This window comes from Mytilus trossulus, chromosome 2, assembly GCF_036588685.1.
Source record: "Mytilus trossulus isolate FHL-02 chromosome 2, PNRI_Mtr1.1.1.hap1, whole genome shotgun sequence".
NCBI classification, from domain to species: domain Eukaryota; kingdom Metazoa; phylum Mollusca; class Bivalvia; order Mytilida; family Mytilidae; genus Mytilus; species Mytilus trossulus.
This window is the reverse complement of record NC_086374.1, coordinates 26,222,874-26,243,689: the sequence shown is the minus strand read 5'-3', so window position 1 is coordinate 26,243,689 and position 20,816 is coordinate 26,222,874. Positions and strand designations below refer to the sequence as shown.

The window sequence follows — 20,816 nt, the reverse complement described above, 5'->3', positions numbered from 1 at the left end:
TCCCGAGGTCTATGCAGTTTATATACTTCCTTAAAGGTGTATGCATTAGTGACTTTCTTGAAGGCATATGCTTTATAGTGACTTCATTAAAGGCCTATGCATTATATATTGGACTTCCTTAAAGGCCTATGCATTAGTGACCGCACTATGTCTATGCATTATAGTGACTTCCTTAAAGGCCTATGCATATAAAGTGACTTCCTTGAAGGTCTATGCATTATAGTGACTTCCTTAAAGGCCTATGCATATACATGACTTCTTAGAAGGCCTATGCATTAGTAACTTTCTTGAAGGCATTTGTATAAGAGACTTCCTGGAAGGTCTATACATTATAGTGACTTCCTTAAAGGCCTATGCATGAGGGAATTCCTAAAAGGCCTTTGCATTAAAGACTTCCTTGAAGTCCTATGCATTATAGTGACTTCCTTTAAGGCTTGTTTTCTATCAACTTCCTTGAAGGTTTGTTTTCTATCGACTTCCTTGAAGGCCTCTGCATTTTAGCGACTGTTTTCAGAGTATATTCATTTTGATTTCCATAAAAAGCTATCCATTATAGTGACTTCCTTGAAGACATGCTTTATAGCGACTTTTTTGAAGGCCTATGCATTATAGTGACTTCCGTAAAGCCTATATGCATTATAGACTTCCTTGAAGGCATATGCTTTATAGTGACTTCCATAAAGACCTATGTTTTAATTTGACTTCCTTAAAGGCCTATCAATTGTAGTGACTTTCTTCAAGGCCTATGCTTTATAGTGATTTTCTTGAAACCTTTGCTTTATAGTGACTTCATTAAAGGCCTCTGCATTGATTTTAATTTGATTTTAAACATATTTTATTCATTAAGATATGAAAAGGATTGAGCAACAGGCACAGCCTATAAAAGCTCTCTCCATAATACATGTACAAGGTATGATTCAATTTATACAACAACTGTATTTAAAATAATGCAATTTAGTGGAACATGCATGCTACTTGTGAGCACACACGAGCAAAATATGTTAACAGTGTTACTTAATAAATGCAAAGTATAAATAAATATATAGGCAATTAATCATCAGTTATTTAAATTACCTTGAAACATGCAAATATCATTTATAAGTCATTAGAAATATATATATGGCTTGAAGGAGACACTAAGCTTGCTTAGTGGAATAAATGAATTAACGTTGGAGTGTAGAAAAAAAATAAAAAAATAAAAAATAAAACTAGATGAAACAAAAATTAAGTAAGTTTCAAACAAAACGTTGAGTGTCACTGATATATTTCTGAACAGATTTAAAAATAGCAATATTCATATCATATGATAATAATCTGTTTCCAAAAAGTAGTAATTCAATATTTATGTCAACATTATCAACAATGGAGTAAATGGAATCAAGAAGGATCTGTCTTACATCATTATACTTAGGGCAAATAAAAAAGAAATGTTTGTTATCCTCAACAGGATGGTTACAGTTTGTGCAAAAAGTGTTCTCAGATAAGAACTGATTAAATAAATGAGATTTAAGGTTGCTAGCATTATTTCTGAGTTGACAATGACTTATATTAAGTTTCCTTATCCCATAGTTGAAAGGTTTAAATATATCACCAGTCCTATAAAACTTATCCAGTCCACTTCTAAATATACCCAAACTTGGTGACTTTTGTAAGCTCAAAGGAAGACTATTCCAAAGTCTTATAGTGGAAGGAATGAAACTATTAAAATAAGAGCTAGTTCTAGCAAGAGGCGGGTGAAAAGTGTTATTTTCATTCCTCAAAGTATAAGGGGTTTGTCTGGGAAGATATGGCTGGATTAACTCATATAAGTATGCAGGTGTCATCCCATTTAATATTTTATAGAATAGTATAAGCTTATGTTTGTTACGTCTATTCTCCAGAGTTTCTAAACCTAATTCAATATAAAGTTTCTGTCTGGAGGAATTACGTCGTAATCCTGTAATAATTCTAGCAGCTTCTATCTGAATATTTTCAAGGAGCTCAGTCTCATGCTGGGAACAATTGCCCCAAATAACATCACCATATTCTAATATAGGTCTAATAAAAGCATAATAAATACGGATAAGTGAACTCCTATCTAATAAGTGCTTAACTTGGCGAAGCACAGAAAGACGAGAGCATGCTTTTTTATAAATAATATCAATATGTGTATGCCATGAAGCTGATGACTGAAATGTTATCCCAAGATGACAGTGAATATTTATTTTCTCAACCTCTTCACCATTTATCCCAAAAAATACAGGTGGATGCTCCCTTTCCCTTCTAGTAAATACAATATTTTTAGTTTTCTTAGAGTTAAATTGAACAGCCCATGATTTTGCCCAATTTGAGATAACATCTAAGTCATTAGTTAAAGAAGCGGCTGCTACATCATGATCATCATCTACTATGACAAATAAAGAGGTGTCATCTGCAAAAAGTCTAATATCATTAGCAATGTCATTAACTATATCATTTATATAAACAAGAAACAGAAAGGGTCCCAAAACTGATCCCTGGGGGACACCTGCATGTACACTTCTTAGAGTTGACGAAAAGCCTTCTGAAACTACCTTTTGTTGACGATCCGAAAGATAACTTTCTATCCACGATAAGAGCTGGTCATTTAAGCCAGATTGTTTCAGTTTAAATAAAAGTCCTTTATGCCAAACTTTATCGAAAGCTCTAGATACATCACAAAATACAAACCTAACATCCCTACCACTATCCATATTACTAATAATTTTATGATATATTTCGATTAACTGATTAACAGTAGAATCACCTGGTTGGAATCCAGATTGAAACTTTGACAAAAGATTATTACTCCTCATATAATTATACAAATGTTTAAATAAAACTTTTTCCATAATCTTACAAACAATACTAGTAACAGATATTGGACGATAGTTTAGAGCTGAATGTGGACTACCTTTTCCTTTAAAGATAGGATTAACATGTGCAATTTTCCATAACAGTGGAACCTGTTTAACTGATAGAGACATATTAAATAACTTAGTCAATGGTTTAGAAATAAAGCTAGCAACCTCTTTTAAAATTCTAGGACTGATACCATCAGGTCCAGCTGGTTTATTAACATTCAAAATTTTTAACTGGTCTAAAATTTCTTTCTCAGTGATGACAAATTTGTTTAAACGACATGGAGGAGGCTCATTATTATCAGGAATTTCTGGTTCTATATCAATATTAGCTATATCAGCAAAATGATTGTTCAGGATCTCTGACTTGTCCAATGGATGAATAAAAATTTGGCCATCATTTTCCAAAAAAGGGGGGGAATCTCTATTTTTAGTAAAATTTGATATAGACTTGGCAATGCGCCACCATTTACCAGGAGGAATATTTTTGTCAATAAGTTGTGATGTCAGCTTGCACTTATAATCATCTTTTGCCTTTCTAACTAAACTGATAATTTCATTACGAATTTCTCTAAATTTTTTCCAGTGATCTGGGTTATTTGAAGTTTTCGCTTTGTGGTGAATTCTATTACGATGTCTTATCTTGTTTCTTATCAAGTTGTTCATAAATGGTTTATCATTTGGTCTAACTGTAATAGTTTTAGTAGGTATATATCTATTGACAGTACTTTCGAATGTTTTGACAAAGTTCGTATAAACATCATTTATATTATTTGAATTAAAAACATCATCCCAGTCAGTATCATTCAACTGATTTTTAAGACCTTCATAATCTGCCAGCTTAAAGTCTCGAATTTGTCTTTTAAACGAATGTTGTTTAAAAGTTTTAAATGAAATTTCGACTGAAACAGGAGAATGAGAACTGCATATAGGTGTAAGTACTGTTACTGATTTAATTAAGTTTTTGCGATTAGTCACACATAAATCAATACAAGTTCCAGTTTGGGTTGTAAAGTTGGTAGACTCCCAAACAACATTTTCCAAGTTTAACCGGTTAAGTAACTTTTTAAAAGAGTTACTTGAGTTTGACATCATATCACAATTGAAATCACCACAAAGGAAAATTGGCAAATTACAATCAAGTGCTTTATCAACAGACTCACTAAATAAGTCCCATATATTAGAACTTGAGTTTGGGGGACGGTATAAAACACCAACTAAAAAATTTTCATTACTACAATTCCTCACTTCCACCCAAAGTAATTCAAGATTGCTTACAGATATGTCATTCCGTATAATAAAATGTAAGCTATTTTTTATATAAATGGTCACACCTCCACCATGTCTATTTCTATCTAACCTAATAGGTTTATGAAACCCATTTAATTTAATTTGGTCATCAGTAATTGACTTGTCGAGATGAGATTCTGATATACAAATAATGTCATACTTATGTAGTTCATTGTTAATGAGATCTAACTTAGGAAGTAAACTACACACATTATTGTGTACTATTTTCAAATTTTTTTTGTTACTCTGATCTGGACCTGGATTTTGCTCAATTCCAGCAACCAGTAATAAAAACTGTATTATACTACTGAGGATAAAAGCATTTTTTATGATTATAGGGAGGATTATGTTACGAATAATAATATAGTTTACAAATTTACAGATTAATGTTAAAAACATTGATCAGTCAAAACTATCAAAACTTAAAATGAATATATAGTGAAACATAAGCACATGATGTACACTTTGGACAGATCTTTGAAACCGAAAGCTGACATATACATTGATTAACAGGACACTCTGCATTAGTGACCTCTTAAGGGCTATGCATTATATTGACTTCCGTAAAGGCCTATACTTTATAGTAACTTCCTTAAAGACCTTTGTTTTATATTGACTTCCTTAAAGGCCTATCAATAGCAGTGACTTTCTTCAAGGCCTATGCTTTATAGTGACCTTCTTGAAACCTTTGCTTTATAGTGACTTCATTAAAGGCCTTTGCATTAGTGACCTCTTAAGGGCTATGCATTATATTGACTTCCTTAAAGGCCTATACTTTATAGTGACTGCCTGGAAGGTCTATGCATTTCAGTGACTTCCTTAAAGGCCTATGCATTAGTAAATTCTTAAAAGGCCTATGCATTATAGTGACTTCCTCAAATGCCTATGCATTAAAGTGGACTTTCTTAAAGGCCTTTGCATTAGTGACCTCTCAATGCCTATGCAGTAAGAGTGACTTCCTTCAAGGCCCATGCATGAAAAAAACTTCCTTAAAGGCCTATCCATTATAGTGACTTCCTTGAAGGCCTATGCATTAAAGTGACTTCCTATAAGGCCTATACATTATATTGACTTCCTATAAGGCCTATGCATTATAGTGACTTCCTTTAAGGCCTATGCATTAGAGTGACTTCCTTAAAGGCCTATGCATCAAGCAACACTATTCAAAAAGCAGGTGCATAAACCTCTTTCAATTAAGGCCAAAAAAAAAATGTCTGTTTCCTGCTGCCAACTCAAATAAATCCGGGTTGGTAGGTAGGATTCTTTTTAAATTTTTTTTTTTTTAATTTTGCACTCCCTGACAGATTTGCAGTCGGGTTTAAATGTCATGTTTGGTTAGGGTCTTGTACCCCAAAATGATTTAATCTCTTTAAAGAAGCTTTAATTGAATAATCCTTGCAGTGCTGACATTTTTTAATCCTTAGTTGTATCACATTTGTGATGGGAGCAGCCATTTCGATTGTTCGGGCATAGTAAGATACGGATCTGGGTCGGACAGGAAACGATTTTTTTTCCAGAATTGAAAAAAAAGATCTAGGGTCGGGGTCGGTAGGGAAACAGGAAACAGACATATTTTTTTATTTGGCCTAATTATATAAGTCATGGTATTTAGGAATTATCAATAGGACAGAAATGAAAATCAGGAATAGCCAAACTGATATTTTATGGATTTTTTTTCATACTTCAGTATGACATATCAATTTAAACTTTGTGTCAAAATTTCGAGGAAAACCGATTGTTTCTGCACATGTATCCTAGCAAAGAAAACAAAATTCATTGAATTATATCCAATATGAACCAACATCATACAAAACATGGTCTTCTCATATACATGTAAGTTGTAACACTTTTTGCAATGAAATATTCTCACACAAAAATGTTTTTTTTTAAATTTATTTGTTAACTTAGAATCGTAACTTCTGGAAGAACCATCTGTTTTTTCCTGTCTTGTATCTGAAAATATATAAAACAAAAAATAATTAAAATGTTTGCTTTCAAATTTTTTTTTTAGAATGATCAAAACAAATCATGTTCATTTTAACTTTATTTTGCATGGTATGTTGTTTCTATCAAAAGCCTTTACAAGCATGCTTTTTAAATTGCCAACTCGTTTTCTGTGTTTTTACTTTTATAAACATCGATGACAATGGCATGCATTGTTTGTTTAAGACAGCTGAGCCATATTATATGGAACAAAGAAATGACAAAATCAGGGTACTCAACATTTGTAAGGATGATGAAGCTTTTTTTTAAATCCATATCTAAGCCTGACAAGAAAGTTTTTATTTCAAACCGACTCACGTTACTTTCTCCAATAAAAATATGAACCAATAAATTTTAAAAAACCTGGCCTAAGACTCAAAATATCAAAACTGTAATGACCAAATCAAATTATTTTTTCCTCCTTTAGAATTGTTTGGGTCAATGCTTTGAAACTGAAGTCCTCTCAAGCAGATGAAATGCATCAACTTCAAACATTTTTTCAGGAAATAAATATGTAAAATTGAAAATTGCTTTTTTTCAGGCTAAAAATAATAATCCACATCTGCTTTTCTTCAAATATATGTTTCAAGGTATAGTGATTTAAAAACCCACTCTATATTACTGTGTAATGTTTACTGAAAAGACACATAACTCAAAAACTTACTTTTCTTCAAATTTAGCTTTAGCATCTTTTCTTGCTTTCCTTTTCAGAGCTGGGTCTCTGAAAGCATCTTTGTTTACTGTAGCTTTGTCTAAGTTAACATCAACAGAGTATCTGAAACAAACCAAAAATATATATCAAATCTGTAGCCTTGTTTAAGACTCTTAAGTTAACATCAACAGAGTATCTGAAATGAACCACAAAACATATATTAAAACATATATTAAATCTGTAGTCTTTCAATTCCTTTTTTATAGAGGGAATTTTTGTTGTGAGTTTTAATACTGATAAATTAAACAACTGCTGACTTACACTCTAATCAATATCATTCCAGATTAAAATTTTTCCTTGTTTCAAACATAAATTGTAGTGTAAGCATTAAATAAATGAAATTAATGTCCTACTGAGCAACATTTGAATTTATAGGAAAACAATACATATATGTACTATACTATCTTTATATTCAGACCACTCAGACACAGCCTCGTATATTTTCCATCAACCAATTAAGTCAGAAAATATGTTAACAAAGTCATCATTGTGTTTTTGTTTTTAGCAGGTGAAAAATAAATGTTGGCAAATAACTTGAAAATTTGAAATTGTACATTAGCAATATGTTTCAATTTCCAAAATCTAAATACATGGTTAGATTCTGAGGGAATATCAAATGACAATACACCCCAAAATCAATCCCAACTTTACTTTGTTGTATGAAAACTTGTGGTCCAATTTCACAGAAACTCTGATAGTAATTGTTGCGAAACCAAATGACTTCAGACAACAACAAAGTTATAACGTTACGCTGTCGCAATTTTTTTTATCAGTGGTATAAAGCAGATGACTCAGACACAGCCTCGAATTTTATCCATCAAGGGAACATGTCAGATAATCGATATGTGGGTCATCACTGAGATCTTTTTTATTTAGATGAACAGGAAGTGTTTTTTGTTGTTTTTTTTTTTTTTTATCAAATTCAATGATTGAAATTTGGATCAATCAAAATAAAAAATACTTTCTATATTTAGTTATGCGCTTTTTTGTAAATTGCACTGCGGATGAAACATTTGTAGGATTTTCATGGTTCAAACCTAAAACGTTTTTCTTTCTGAAAGCAAGTAAAGAAAATGTACAATGTACATACTACACTATCGTTATATTCAGACCACTCAGACACAGCCTCGTATATTTTCCATCAACCAATTAAGTCAGAAAATATGTTAACAAAGTCATCATAGTGTTATTGTCTTTTTTAGAGGGGGGATGGGGGGATAGGTTGTCAAAGAACTTAAAAATTTGAAATTTGACATTAACCCATCATGTTCCAATTTCCTTAATCTTAAATGCATGGTTATTAGATCCTAACAGCATATCAAAGGACGTTAACACGAAATATCAATCAAAACTCCAACCTTTCTTTTGTGGTACAATTTCATCAGTCTGCAACATTACTTTAGCCGCTAATGCCCTAGACTTTTGAAATGTATTCCAAAAACTTTGTTTAGCCTCATAATTAAAATGTTGAAATATTGGTCTTCAGACTAGTAGTTGGACAAGATTTGGGTGCAGACTGTTTCCTAGAGATTTATTCACTTTTACCAAAGCCATTGTCTGGAAACCAAATTAAAGGTTTTCAGATGATGAAAACTTCATACTATTACATGGCAGCAAAAAAATAGTATACATATAAAAACAGATAACTCAGACACAGCCTCGAATTTTATCCATCAAGCGAACAAATCAGATAATCGATATGTGGGTCATCACTGAGATCTGTTTTATTTTTAGTTAGTTTTGTATAAAAATTCTGTTTATAATTTTTTGTTTGTACTGCTAAAAGAATCAAAGGAATTATTCATTTTAATCTATGAAACCTAGTTATTTTTATATGTACAAGTATATTTGTAGAGAAAAGTGACAATGAATGCAATCATTTAATTTTGTCATCTGCAGACCTTTCAAAAATAGATTTTAATAGATTTTGCAGTATTTCTTTACAACTGCAAATGCAAGCTTAAGGTGAATCTTTACTCTAGGGATACATGTATCATCAATTTCAAACATTTATTTAGAAAAAGTAAGCAGATCCTGTATAAAAGCACGTGGAAAAGATACACCTAAATTAAAAGATGTAGATGATCTACTTGAATACACAGCTAAACTATTGCAACATATGCAAATCTATATGACCACTTCATGCCAGATCAGAATCAAATAAATTTACAAAATACTTGACCAACATGACCCAAACTCCAACAAGAAATTTATTAGTAGCTGTCTTATGATTACTATAATAGTTCATTAATTTTCAGCAAGAATATGTGTGACTGTTGTGTAGTTTTTTTTTTATAAAAGTGTAACGAAGAATATTTGTTACATGTGAACGAATGAACAGAAGAACAGAGTGATAGCAATAAAGGCCCAAATTTATATGTGGGGGTAAAATATAATATTTATCATATATGACTTTTGATATTTTTTGCTTTCACTTTAATTCATTACTGTCCCTATTCATTAATATTTGTTTATAGGTTATGTGACCAACGACAAAAACCTTACGGATTCTACACAGATAACTCAGACACAGCCTCAAATTTTATCCATCAAGTGAGCAAATCAGATAATCGATATGTGGGTCATCACTGAGATCTGTTTTTATCTTATATACAGATTTTTTATAAGTTCTTAGTTTTTCACTTATCTGCTAACTCTTGCCCATCATTATGAAAGCAGAATAAAGAAAATTTAAAACCGACTGAATTGCAAGCCTTGGATTCCAAATATATCAAACTAAAATTGATTGCAAGTATAATGAATTGCTCATGACTTATGGTCATACTATTTTATTGAGGACCAGAAACATACATGTTGATCAAGAACAGGATTATTCTTATTTTATCAACAGAACAAGAGCTAGTTGAATTTGATAATATTTTCCTACAATGATGTCAGTCATTTTTTTGCCCATTTACAAAAATGTCATAGATGCCAACCCCTTTTGACACCATCAGTAACAAACTATCAAATTTCCCGTATTTTTGAAAAGTTTTCAGTAATCATTCATAAACTTGCATTTACCAATAAAAATTACTGACGAGCGGTTGCAAAATGATGTGCCCTAGAATTTGTCGTTCAACATGTTGTCTGGAGCAAGGGTCCGGAAACGGTCATATTTGCCAGTCATGTCCTAAACTGAAACTATAATGTCCTTAACTTTTAATTGGGATTTAGGTCAAATTTTATTTTTCAACATTAATAATTTCGGTCATTTCGTTGAGATTGACTTTCAAAATCGCCATTTTGAACATATTTTTGTTTTGTTATCGACTTCCTGTAATTAAACTGCCACTCCAATAAAGTGTTATAATCCTGAGGGCCCTCCTAATAACTATATTAATGCCTCGGGGAGCTATTGGCTAATGATTGCTAATCTCTTTATCTGTGTTTTTAATTCACACCTGGCAATTAATCACAAGCTCCAAACTATTATTATAAAGAAATAAAAATTTCATACGAACTGGCTTCATTATTTAATTACTCAACAGGTCAGACAATTGTCAATTATGATTTAAAATCAAATTAAAACTTGTTTAATTTTGTAGAATTTTTTTTTTTTTTTTACTTCTGACACACGTGCTTTGTTTACTATGTAATATGCATGCTTGAAATTCTCTTCCACAGATTTAGACAATTAATCGTAAATTTAAAATAATTTCATCCTAAATAAAGCTGATGCAACTATTTTAATTAATATTCTTACACTATGTATGAAAGGTAAAATATTAAAAAGCCGATGATTTCCTGTGATTTGGATAAACAAAACTAATCCCGGAAATGAGTCCGGAATTGTTCGTTTTAGTATTGTCGCAGTATATCCGGTTTGAATTTTGACTTTAGAATCGAAAGAAACGTAAGCGATAACTGAGAATATTATCGTTTTGAGTCATTAAAATCATTTTATTTTTAAACTGTTGCCTTCCCTTAATTGCCCTTGATCGATTTTTGGAAAATGGTAGGACAAACCATGAAGTAAATGCGATGCAACAGTGAAACAAGTTTGTTGATGCTACGAACATGACGATCCAGTATGAGCATACTAATAATGAGTCTCATGCAGTAATGTGATTTTGGCAATCATCTTTTGAAAAGGGGCATCAACTTTTAAGTTGTTTGAAAATGACCGAAATTAGGTGAAAAAATTTCCGGATCCTTGGTCTGGAGTATGTATTCCATTCATTAATTGTTCAGATGTTCTCGACTCATACATTTTCGTTTTATCAAGGAGAAGTAGAGAAAGGGTGAAAGCTACTTCATAAAATGCAAGTTGCCTTTTCGGAAGTCAGTTAGTTCCCAACAATAGGTTGATAACTGCCGAGAAATAGAAAGTATTACATTGTTGTTTCCTAAGTTTCGATCCAGGACGGAAAAGTAATGATAAAATCTGCGTTTAACAAAATTGAAGGGCGATGATTGGGAATCCGTAACTATTCGACTTTGATCATAATAGCGTAGTTTTTATCCCAAAATCGGAAAAACTACGGAGAAATCGTAATGGTTGGCATCTATGAAATGTATGGTGCAAACTTAATCAACAAACTATAAACGTATCAAGTTTTCTAGATGCATACACATTCTGTCAGGATGACTTTGTTAACACAAATATGAATGTGTACCATAAATAAGTCTAGAATGAACCTATATCTGACAATTCTTTCCAATAAAATACTGTCATAAACAGTCAGATAACCTCACTGAAATATACAGAAATCATATAACAACTCACAACACATCAAGATTTGTGTTGGATGCAAGGCTTCCAAAACGGTCATATATTCCAGTCATTTGTATAATGTCCGTTAAAAGTCCGGCTGGGCAAAGCATGAAACGGTCATATACTTTTTAGTTTTCAAGACTTTTTCAGTCATTTTAACCCTTTCCTCCATTGAATTTTTTTTTTTGCATACTTGATTCGCATAGGATTTTTTTGATAAAATGCTGAACTTATGCTTTGAAGTATTAAGCCATTGTGAAAAACAACTATTTCATCAAATAAATTTAAGTCAGATATTACTATGATATTCCTTTTCATATTGGATACAAACTTTATTAAGTCAACTGCAGACACTTTGTAGTCAAAGTGTTTCAACTGAGGTACTACACAGGCGTCAAAAGGCGTCATTATGGAGTAAGGGGGGTGGTGTCAAAAGGCGTCATTATGGAGGAAAGGGTTAATATAATTCAAGATCTTTTTGACCCAAACTTTTGCTTTAATAGCCCCACATTTCCAGTCATAAAAGTGACATGATGATTAATTACTATCAACCCCTACTTCAATACTTTCTAATTTTAATCAAGGCTAATTAGTTGTTGGACAGCTGAAAACTACCTGTTCTGGTGACAGGTAAACTATAATTTTCAGTACCGGACATCGTATTTAAATTAATCGGTCTATTTACAATTATTTTCGTACATGTCAGCAGTTTGTATCTACAATGTAATTGATTTAGTCCAAAAGATTAAGTTATAATAAATACATTTATAAACTTTAATGAAACATTTAAAAAGGTTTTAAATGAAAAATCTTCAGAACTACGTTGCATGAACAAGTGCACATGTGCGCACGAGCACAGGTGGGAAATTTAGGGAAATTTAATTATGCATCCTACATTTCAAAACAAATTAATTAATTAAGCGACATTCAAAAGGAAGATTTTTCAAACTGACAAGGGGAAACGTAAATATAAAATATCCTTGGAAAAATATCTCAAATGGTTGATTGTAAAGTCGATCCTAATGTACATGTAATGCATGGTAAAACATGTGAACAACTTGCAGCGACAGACCTAAATGAAAAATGTATTTTTGTAACCGGATCTTCAAAGTTAAAGTTAAACTGGAATCCGCTTGTATTCGCTTCACTCAAACAACCGGTATGACCCGATTTTTAGGGCAAAATTTTGCCCTGGAGATTTCAACGAGATTGGGCGATACTTTGTTACATAGCAATGTACAATATCAGAAGACGTAAACAAACTGAACATTAATTAATGCGTAAAAAATACATCCTTATTCTTAATTCAAATAATCTATTGCATTACATAAAGAAAAAATATCGAAAAGGGTATAAATTTGATATGAAAATAAAATCCCGCTAAACTGCATGAATGATTTTCGCAAATCAACGTGACGTCATACAAAATGGAAACTTTTGAACTGAATGCTGTGGTTTCGGCAATACATTTTAACCCGTGAAAAAAGGTTCCATCGAATGTTTGGAAGGAAAAAATATTATTCCTTCTCATTTGCGATAACATTTCTTGGATTGTAGCATTAAATAAAACTTCATCTGTACAATATGAAATGATGTGTAATACACATAATTTGATTGGTCGACTAATCAGATTCTACAATAGATCGGCTCTCTATGAACAAAGTGTAGTAGTCAGCCGAGAACCAGCTTAAGTTAAAGTAAGATTTTTTACTTGCTCATGAACAAACAGAACAGCACAAAAATCAACTGGAATAATTAAAGGAGAGGAAAGCAGCTGAGGAAAATAAAACTAAACATTGGTCACATATTTGAGTGGTTATCAAAGAATGTCATTTTTGCAGGACCAGTAAATTTTGAGCCGGACCAGTAGTTTTTCAGTCCACTGGTCCGACTGGCCAGTACACTAAAAAGCTTAAATTCGACCCCTGTATCGTTTTTTTTTAATCTAGACTAATGTCAATCATTGGGATGGCCATCTGAATACCATAATTGCCTTTTGTGACGTAGTCTAAGATATTAAAATCGGGATCATAAATAAAATGTCCGGCTGGCTCAAAATTTTTAGGAAGCCTTGATTGGATGAGTTATAATGTTAATCAGAAGAAAAAACTCACAATAATGCCAAATAATTGCATCATTAAAATTAACCATATTCTTTGATCCAGTTTTATACCTTGTTGGCATCAGATGGTTGAAATTGTATATCTTGAGGAAACTCTTAAGTTTAGATCTGTCCTTTTGTTTCTTTTTTCCCATACTTTTTGTGATCTTTCTGGGGTATCTGTCGATTCCAGCAACAAGTGCATGGCCATAGGGTTTTTCTGTTGTACCTTCATCATAATTCTGAAATATAGATAACATTCACTTTCATATTATTTTTCTTATTCATTCAAGTTTTAAATTAATAAAATTTATTACATTGGTTTCAATGAATTACATTGATTTCCCAGTTAGATAAAAACCGATAATTTCACATGTGAAATAAACGTGGTTATTTCACTCTCTGACGTCAAACAACAATAGGTGTTGTCAAGACATCAATAACGTCGAAACAAAACATGCGTAGGAAAAACATATAGTTCCTTACATTTTCTACATTAATTTTATAAAAAAAAAGCAATTTGACAATGTAATAAAAGTATAACTAATCGCCGTATTTGAATATCAAAAATAAGACAACGTGTGACCGAACGACGCTTTGGATTAAACTCATTTAATCCATGCGTCGTTGGGTCATGCGTTGTCTTATTTTGTGATATTCATAACTTTGACAAGCATGACAAGCATGACAACGGTCTGCACAAATTTTCATTTTAATGTATCATGAAGAGCCAGTCAAAATCTGGAGTCAAGTGAAATTATATACATGCAAGTGCTAGCCATTTTTGCCAATATAATTATGAAAGAGATATAATAAATATTGTATTTTTCACCATTAAGCTGCTCATTCACATGAGGAATGTTCATCTTTATAGATTTGGTGAAAAAATATTAATGTTGCTGTCCATTCAAAATGTCAAGGCATATGAACCAGGACATAAAGCGGGAGCAGCAAAAATAAATAATCATTATTTGATCCATTCTGATTTAACTACATATCCTGTCAAAAAATGAAAGTTTTTAACGACCTTGAATGGCCAGTGATATTGTTTGCTTTTTTCAAATCTACCTCTACCCTTTTTTATTGGGAAAATATGCGTCATTTTTATCAAATTGGGAAATTTAAAATAAACCATGAATTTCATTTTGTCAAACCCTGCTTTAAAATTAGATCCCATTTTGTCAGTGATGATACATAAAAAGACCCTAAAATGTGCACATATAGTCATTTTAGGCAAGAAAATGTTAAATGAGTGTTTTTATGTATTTATTCATGCACAATTACTACTGAATCTGCACTGTTTGGGATAAAAGTTGTCTTTTTGGGAATAATTTTAAGCCATTTTTTTTTCAAATTGGGATTCTTCTCCAGGGGAAAAAGCCTTTATTCTCCACTAATTTAAGGCAAACAATATCACTGATGGCTATACAGCTCGGTCGGTTCACATATCCTGTGTTCAAGCTTTGCTTATAATGTACTAAGATCTTACAACACTCCATCATCAGCCAATGAAATTTCAGCCTTCAAATTTTCAAAGGTGTGTATTAATCAGACAAAAACATCTGATCCTAAAGAAAGGCATTATGCCATAAGAAACAAAAAATAGAATACATTGTTTTTAAGTCCTTTAAAGTATGTATTTATGTCAAAATGTATACATGTATGTTCTTTGATTTTATATCAGTTGTTAATATAAACAATTATAAATCATCATTTGTTTACTCTTACTTCAAAGATACAAAGAAGCAAGACACACTGGGGTTCTCCCGCTACCTCTACCAATAATTAATTACTGGCCACCACAATAGATAAGGTCATGCAAAATGGTTTGTTTGTTTACCCTAACCTTGCAGGATTTGTGTATAACCTCCAGATCAATTCTTTTTTCTTTTGCGGGGGGGATTGCAAATGAAATGTAAAGTGTTGCTTTGGTTTCTATTGACAATTTCAATGATGCTATTTGAAATTGTCTGATAATCTAGATCTATATAAAGTTTTTCAAAGTTGCCATATTAATTATTATTGTTCCCTTTGTTTAAAGAAGATAATACTACTAGTAGACAGTAAAAGTAAAACAAAAATGTATTGCAGGTTAACACATTCTCTGTAGAGCAAAACTGAGTTATTTACCTCAGATATTTAGAACTCAGTGTTTAAGTTTTAAGTCAATTTTCCAGATGATTGTTATCAAAAATAACACTTCCTTTTGTCAAATATCTGGTTATTAAACCTTTAATTATACATTGTATTTTTCACCTTCAGGCTGAGCATTCACTTAATTAGTAATGTTCAACTCAAATTAGGTGTAAAATCTATTAATGTTGCTGTCCATTCAAAATGTCAAAGGTTATTAACTAGGACATAAAGCGGTAACAGCAGAGGTATAGTCATACAATGTATGCATATATATTTTTACATGTATGTGTTTCGGCTGTGGAAAAAACCAAATGTCTTATCAAATAAACTAACCTTTACTATGACCGCTTTACGACCTGCAAATCGGCCATTCAGCACAAGAACTACCTTGCCTGTTTTCATAAATTTGCCCATGGCTGAAAGTGTAAAAAATAAACTTTAAAGTAGAACAATACATGTATGTCAACAATTGTTTATTATAAAACATCACATCTACAAACATTTATAGGTTTATCTCTGTAATTAACTGTTACGACGTTGGAGGAAGGCATCACAGAACCAAAATACGATAGCATTTCATGATGTCATCAATTATTTGGATTTGTTTATAAATCGTGAGACCAGTTTGACATGCAATTTTCAAACAAGACCTTTCCAGTGTAAAGTTTTGTAGAACTTGACAAAGCCGGACCACTTTGGGAAAATCAACATTTGGTTCAATGAATGCAAATTATCTTCCTTGCATGCCCCACTGTCTGGCAGATAGAAATTAATCATCTCAAGATTTGTATGTCATGAAAATTTGTAGCTAAGGCATAAATTATTGAAGTGAACACATCAGTTGTCCGACTTTCGGAAGGGGGACGATCATTGTATTTGAATGGGAATGGGGGGTTGTAATTAGTAAACATACATCTTGTTCTTTGGACTGCCAAGAGATTCTGTTATTGTAAACAAACACACCAGCGAGTCAGTTATAAAGTATTTTATTAAACTTGTGTTTTTATGGTATCAGTAGTATTTCTACCAAGGCCTAAAACGTAAGATAGAAAAGAGCAGCGAAAATTGCTCTATGACTATGATTAAAAGTGAATTAAGCGGACGTCTTCTATTGTGTAAAGAAGAAATAATTTGTCTAAAGTTAAGCTAAGATATATAAAATCTTATATTTATCGTAAGAAGGACAAATATTTATTTCAAAATGAATGATGATGTCAGATTGTGTATTCATAGTCACGACACTTGCCTTTGGGTAATGGCCGAAAAAGAAAAGAACGTTCAAATCTCGTCCTCGACGAGGTTAAATATAAATTCTGGGTTGTAGTAGGTGACAACGTAGATGTTCCGTAATAAGCAGACGAATTCAAAAATTTTAAAGATTTCAGTACTTTCATGCTCTCATATGCAAATCAGCAGTTTCATTTCTGTTGAACAAATCAGTGGTGAATGCAAAAGGGGGGTCGGGGTTGGAACCCCCTTTATTTGGACGATCATTGTATTTGAATGGGGAACCCCCTTTTTGTCCAGTGTTGGAAACCACCACCCCCTTTTAAAATGGCTGGATCCGCCCCTGCAGATTACACGTGTTTATTCTGAACAGCTTATTGTAATAATTGTATATTTACAGGTCAAGAATCGCGGACATTGAGCAATTAAAAAAAAAAACGTTGAGGTAGTCAAATAAAGTTTTAGCGTTTCACTTTTAAGAACGAGTTTTTAAATTAATTTTTTTTTTCATGATATCAAATTATCAAATAGGAAACATTTTCATATCACAAAAGGATGACTGTTTAACAGGTCCAAACCATAACTGGATAAAACAAACAGAATTTATTAAGGCACTTCAAGCTGGGAACGGGTAATTTATATCTAGTCCGCAATATTCAAGCTTCCTTGCGCACAACATCTAAAACTTTAGTACTCAATGGTATTAGTTGACACTACCGTCTATGTATAGTCCTGAATAGATATCTGTGAGACTGTGACTGTATTACTCGGGGGGTGGGGGGGCACTTCCAGGCTATATGGGCGTATGACATAAGAATAATTGAGAAAATGACAGAATAGATCAGAATATGTATTGTATCAAATTCCTCCTGTTGATCCCTTTATTAGATGGGAACTCTGTTCCTTGGTATAGAAACAGCCATCATCATTATAAGCACATTATGATTTTCTGTATGATATTATCATCAATACACTTCTACCAATTATATGTAGTAGTTGGTAGAGATACTATTTTCACACGGAACCGCACTACCTCTGTCAAGACCGAATTTATTATACAAAATATGTTTGGATATCTCTATTGCAATTCCTTATTCTAAACATATGTTGAACATGATCAATATAAACTTTCAACGTTGATATATTCCTCATACATTTTGTAATCATTTCCTTGACAAACGGGTGCTGATAACAAGGTAACTATTAAGGTTCACCAATACACTTCAACACAAATGGCTGTGTTCACACCATGAAATTTTCTTCTGAATGCAGACAAAACTGTGTAATTTTTATAGTTTTAAATCCTGACTACCGCTAGATATATACAAGTTGTATTCATTTTGAGTTCTAAAAAGAATAAAACAACTTTTGTGGATTTTGCTAAACATTTTCTTTCCTAACCACAGGTGGTGTAAAAATAAACAGTAATCTGAAATCTTTGAGATGGTCTCCCTAAGAAAATGATTGTATTGCATCATGTTATGGACAATAGAGGGAGAATAGAAATCTTCTCATTCAAATATTATAAATGAGTGGACTGTATAAATGAAAATTCAGGTGTTTCTTTATTTCACCATCTTCTGTGGCAAGGAAAGAAATGTTCATCAAAATCCATATAAAGTGTTTTAACATATTAGAACATAGATTGGATTTAACATTTATTTATCTAAGTGCTACCATGCTTTAAAACTTTTAAAATTACACTGTTTTGTCTATACTAAGAGAAAATGTCCTTGTGTAAACAGCCATTTTTGTTAAAGTGTATGTGTGTTTAATCCTATTCATGTTCTTAAGGCATCAACAAGGGACTTCCCTTGTTTCTGTTTCTGTTTCTGTAGCATATGTTTCTTTCCGTGGTTAAGTAGCTAGCCCAGCTCACAATCCCCTTACTAGGAGGGCCAGGGATTTATTCATCAAGGGTTCCTTCCTTTAGATGAGTCGCAAGCCAAAGCTTATGACTCCAATCGTGTGATTGGTTTTGTATCGAGATTTCCTTCTCTTAGATGAACTGCATTAACAGAGCTATGATCTTCACCTGACCAACTATTCACCCATAGCTGGGGCAAGGTTGATGAGTGCTAGGGCATATCCACACGCCGATTGGCCTAAACACTGCATCTCTTGGGCCCTTGCTGCTCCGAGATCCTGTACAATTTTGCCTAGGATGATAGACCCTAGTTACCGTGTGCTGTCGCGAGGAGGAATTGTAGAAGTCTTGAATAATGCAGAGGCTATGTACTGGCAAAAAGACTTACTCACTCGGCTTTCTCTTCACCAGCAAAAGCAGACTAGCCAGCGGTTATAGGGAACCTATGGTTCTTACCACACTAGACGCATGCAAAATCACGTGGACAAACCACCAACACACTGTATAGATGAACCTTCAATCAGAGGAGCATATCTTCGAGTAGTAGTTGTAGATTGCCGTCTGTAATAACAATTTTTCAAAAGTTATCAACGGTACCAGGATTACGATTTAATACGCCAGAGGATCGTTTCGTCTACATAAGACACATCAGTGACGCTCAGATCCAAATGGTTGTAAAGCCAAACAAGTACAAAGTTGAAGTGCTTAGAGGACCTAAAATTTCAAAAAAGTTGTGCCAAATACGGCTAAGGTAATCTATTCCTGGGATAAGAAATCCTCAGTTTTTCGAAAAATTCAGAGTATGGTTACAGGAAATTTATAAAAATGACCATATAATTGATATTCATGTCAATATTTTAAATGTTATTTGCTCAAATCAGACTGTTATTTTTTTGACAGTGGCTATCTGACCGGCACCGGCTAAATAGCAAATTTGCTATTTGACCGGCACCGGCAAAATAGCAAATTTGCTATTTGACCGGCACTGTATAAAACTGTTCATTGATGATTAGCTAAGAATAAAAAAGCTTAATGATAATTTAAAAGCATGTTATCACAATATCAAGCATTAAAAATACAGTACAATAACAAAAAAAAAATTGAAGATGTTCATAAATAATAATCTATAACTTTATGATAATAATTAAAAGCATGAAAACACATTTATATATACATTACTAAATATATTTTTTCTAAAATATTTATGAAAAATCTGTGCTACATCACTACTTCACATTCCCAGATTTTGTTGAACACTAAATATAATTGCCTTAAATTCTTTGCGAACAGAACTAGACCTCAAGACAAGTGGTATATTTCAAAAGAGGACTGTCAGTTAAGCATTTTCGATTGATTCACCTGGTAAAATATATCAAAAGTTGGTGACTCCATGTGCTTGGGCATATACCCTGAAACAGTTTTCACTCAGGTCTGAAGTGAAACTGGAGCAGAAAGAAAGTGGTGATAGAGAAATTATATCAGTGACAGCTACAACAAGCCATGGCCAAGTGAGGGTCAATTCAAAAAAAAAAGTTGCTCTTGTATGTTTCATCAAAGTGTGTTTCTCCCGTGTAGGCATATACTTAAACTAAGAGAAGTTAATCACGAAAATTTGTTTGTTGTTGAAGCAATGTCAGATAGTTGGATGATTAACACAGTCAGGACATCACATAGATTATTCGCAAGAAGAAGAATGAGATACCGCTCAAAAAGAAGAACACCTATTGGATTTTAGTTGTTGTGGATCGCGTGTTTCTCATACATTTATTACTTCTACCAAATATGAAGAAACGTGGAAGGCCAGAAGGTTTGACCCAAACTGTCATCGAAAAGCGGCAATTGTGTTCCATTTCATAAGAAAAGTTCCACAGAACTCAAGGAACCAGTTGAAGCAAGAACCTGAACTTTTAACTGCCTCTTGTTTG

The 20,816-nt window shown here is 32.6% G+C and overlaps 1 protein-coding gene across 1 annotated transcript; it reads right to left on the bottom strand.

Moving 5' to 3' along the window:
- Positions 1-6,025: 6,025 nt before the first annotated feature.
- LOC134706852 (large ribosomal subunit protein eL27-like) lies at positions 6,026-17,224 on the bottom strand. The gene is made up of 5 exons (XM_063566168.1): positions 17,044-17,224; positions 16,131-16,213; positions 13,734-13,903; positions 6,796-6,906; positions 6,026-6,101 (listed from the first exon to the last, which is right to left on the bottom strand). The coding sequence occupies exons 1-5, from the start codon at positions 17,189-17,191 to the stop codon at positions 6,053-6,055; spliced, it is 561 nt and encodes a 186-aa protein (XP_063422238.1). The 5' UTR covers positions 17,192-17,224; the 3' UTR covers positions 6,026-6,052.
- Positions 17,225-20,816: the final 3,592 nt, after the last annotated feature.

Coding starts and splice junctions, on each gene's coding strand:
- LOC134706852 (XM_063566168.1), bottom strand. CDS start 17,191: ATGAAAGTACTGAAATCTTTAAAATTTTTGAATTCGTCTGCTTATTAC. Junction 13,904..16,130: donor GTAAAGCGGTCATAGTAAAG/GTTAGTTTATTT, acceptor TCTATATTTCAG/AATTATGATGAAGGTACAAC. Junction 6,102..6,795: donor AAAGCTAAATTTGAAGAAAA/GTAAGTTTTTGA, acceptor ATATATTTTCAG/ATACAAGACAGGAAAAAACA.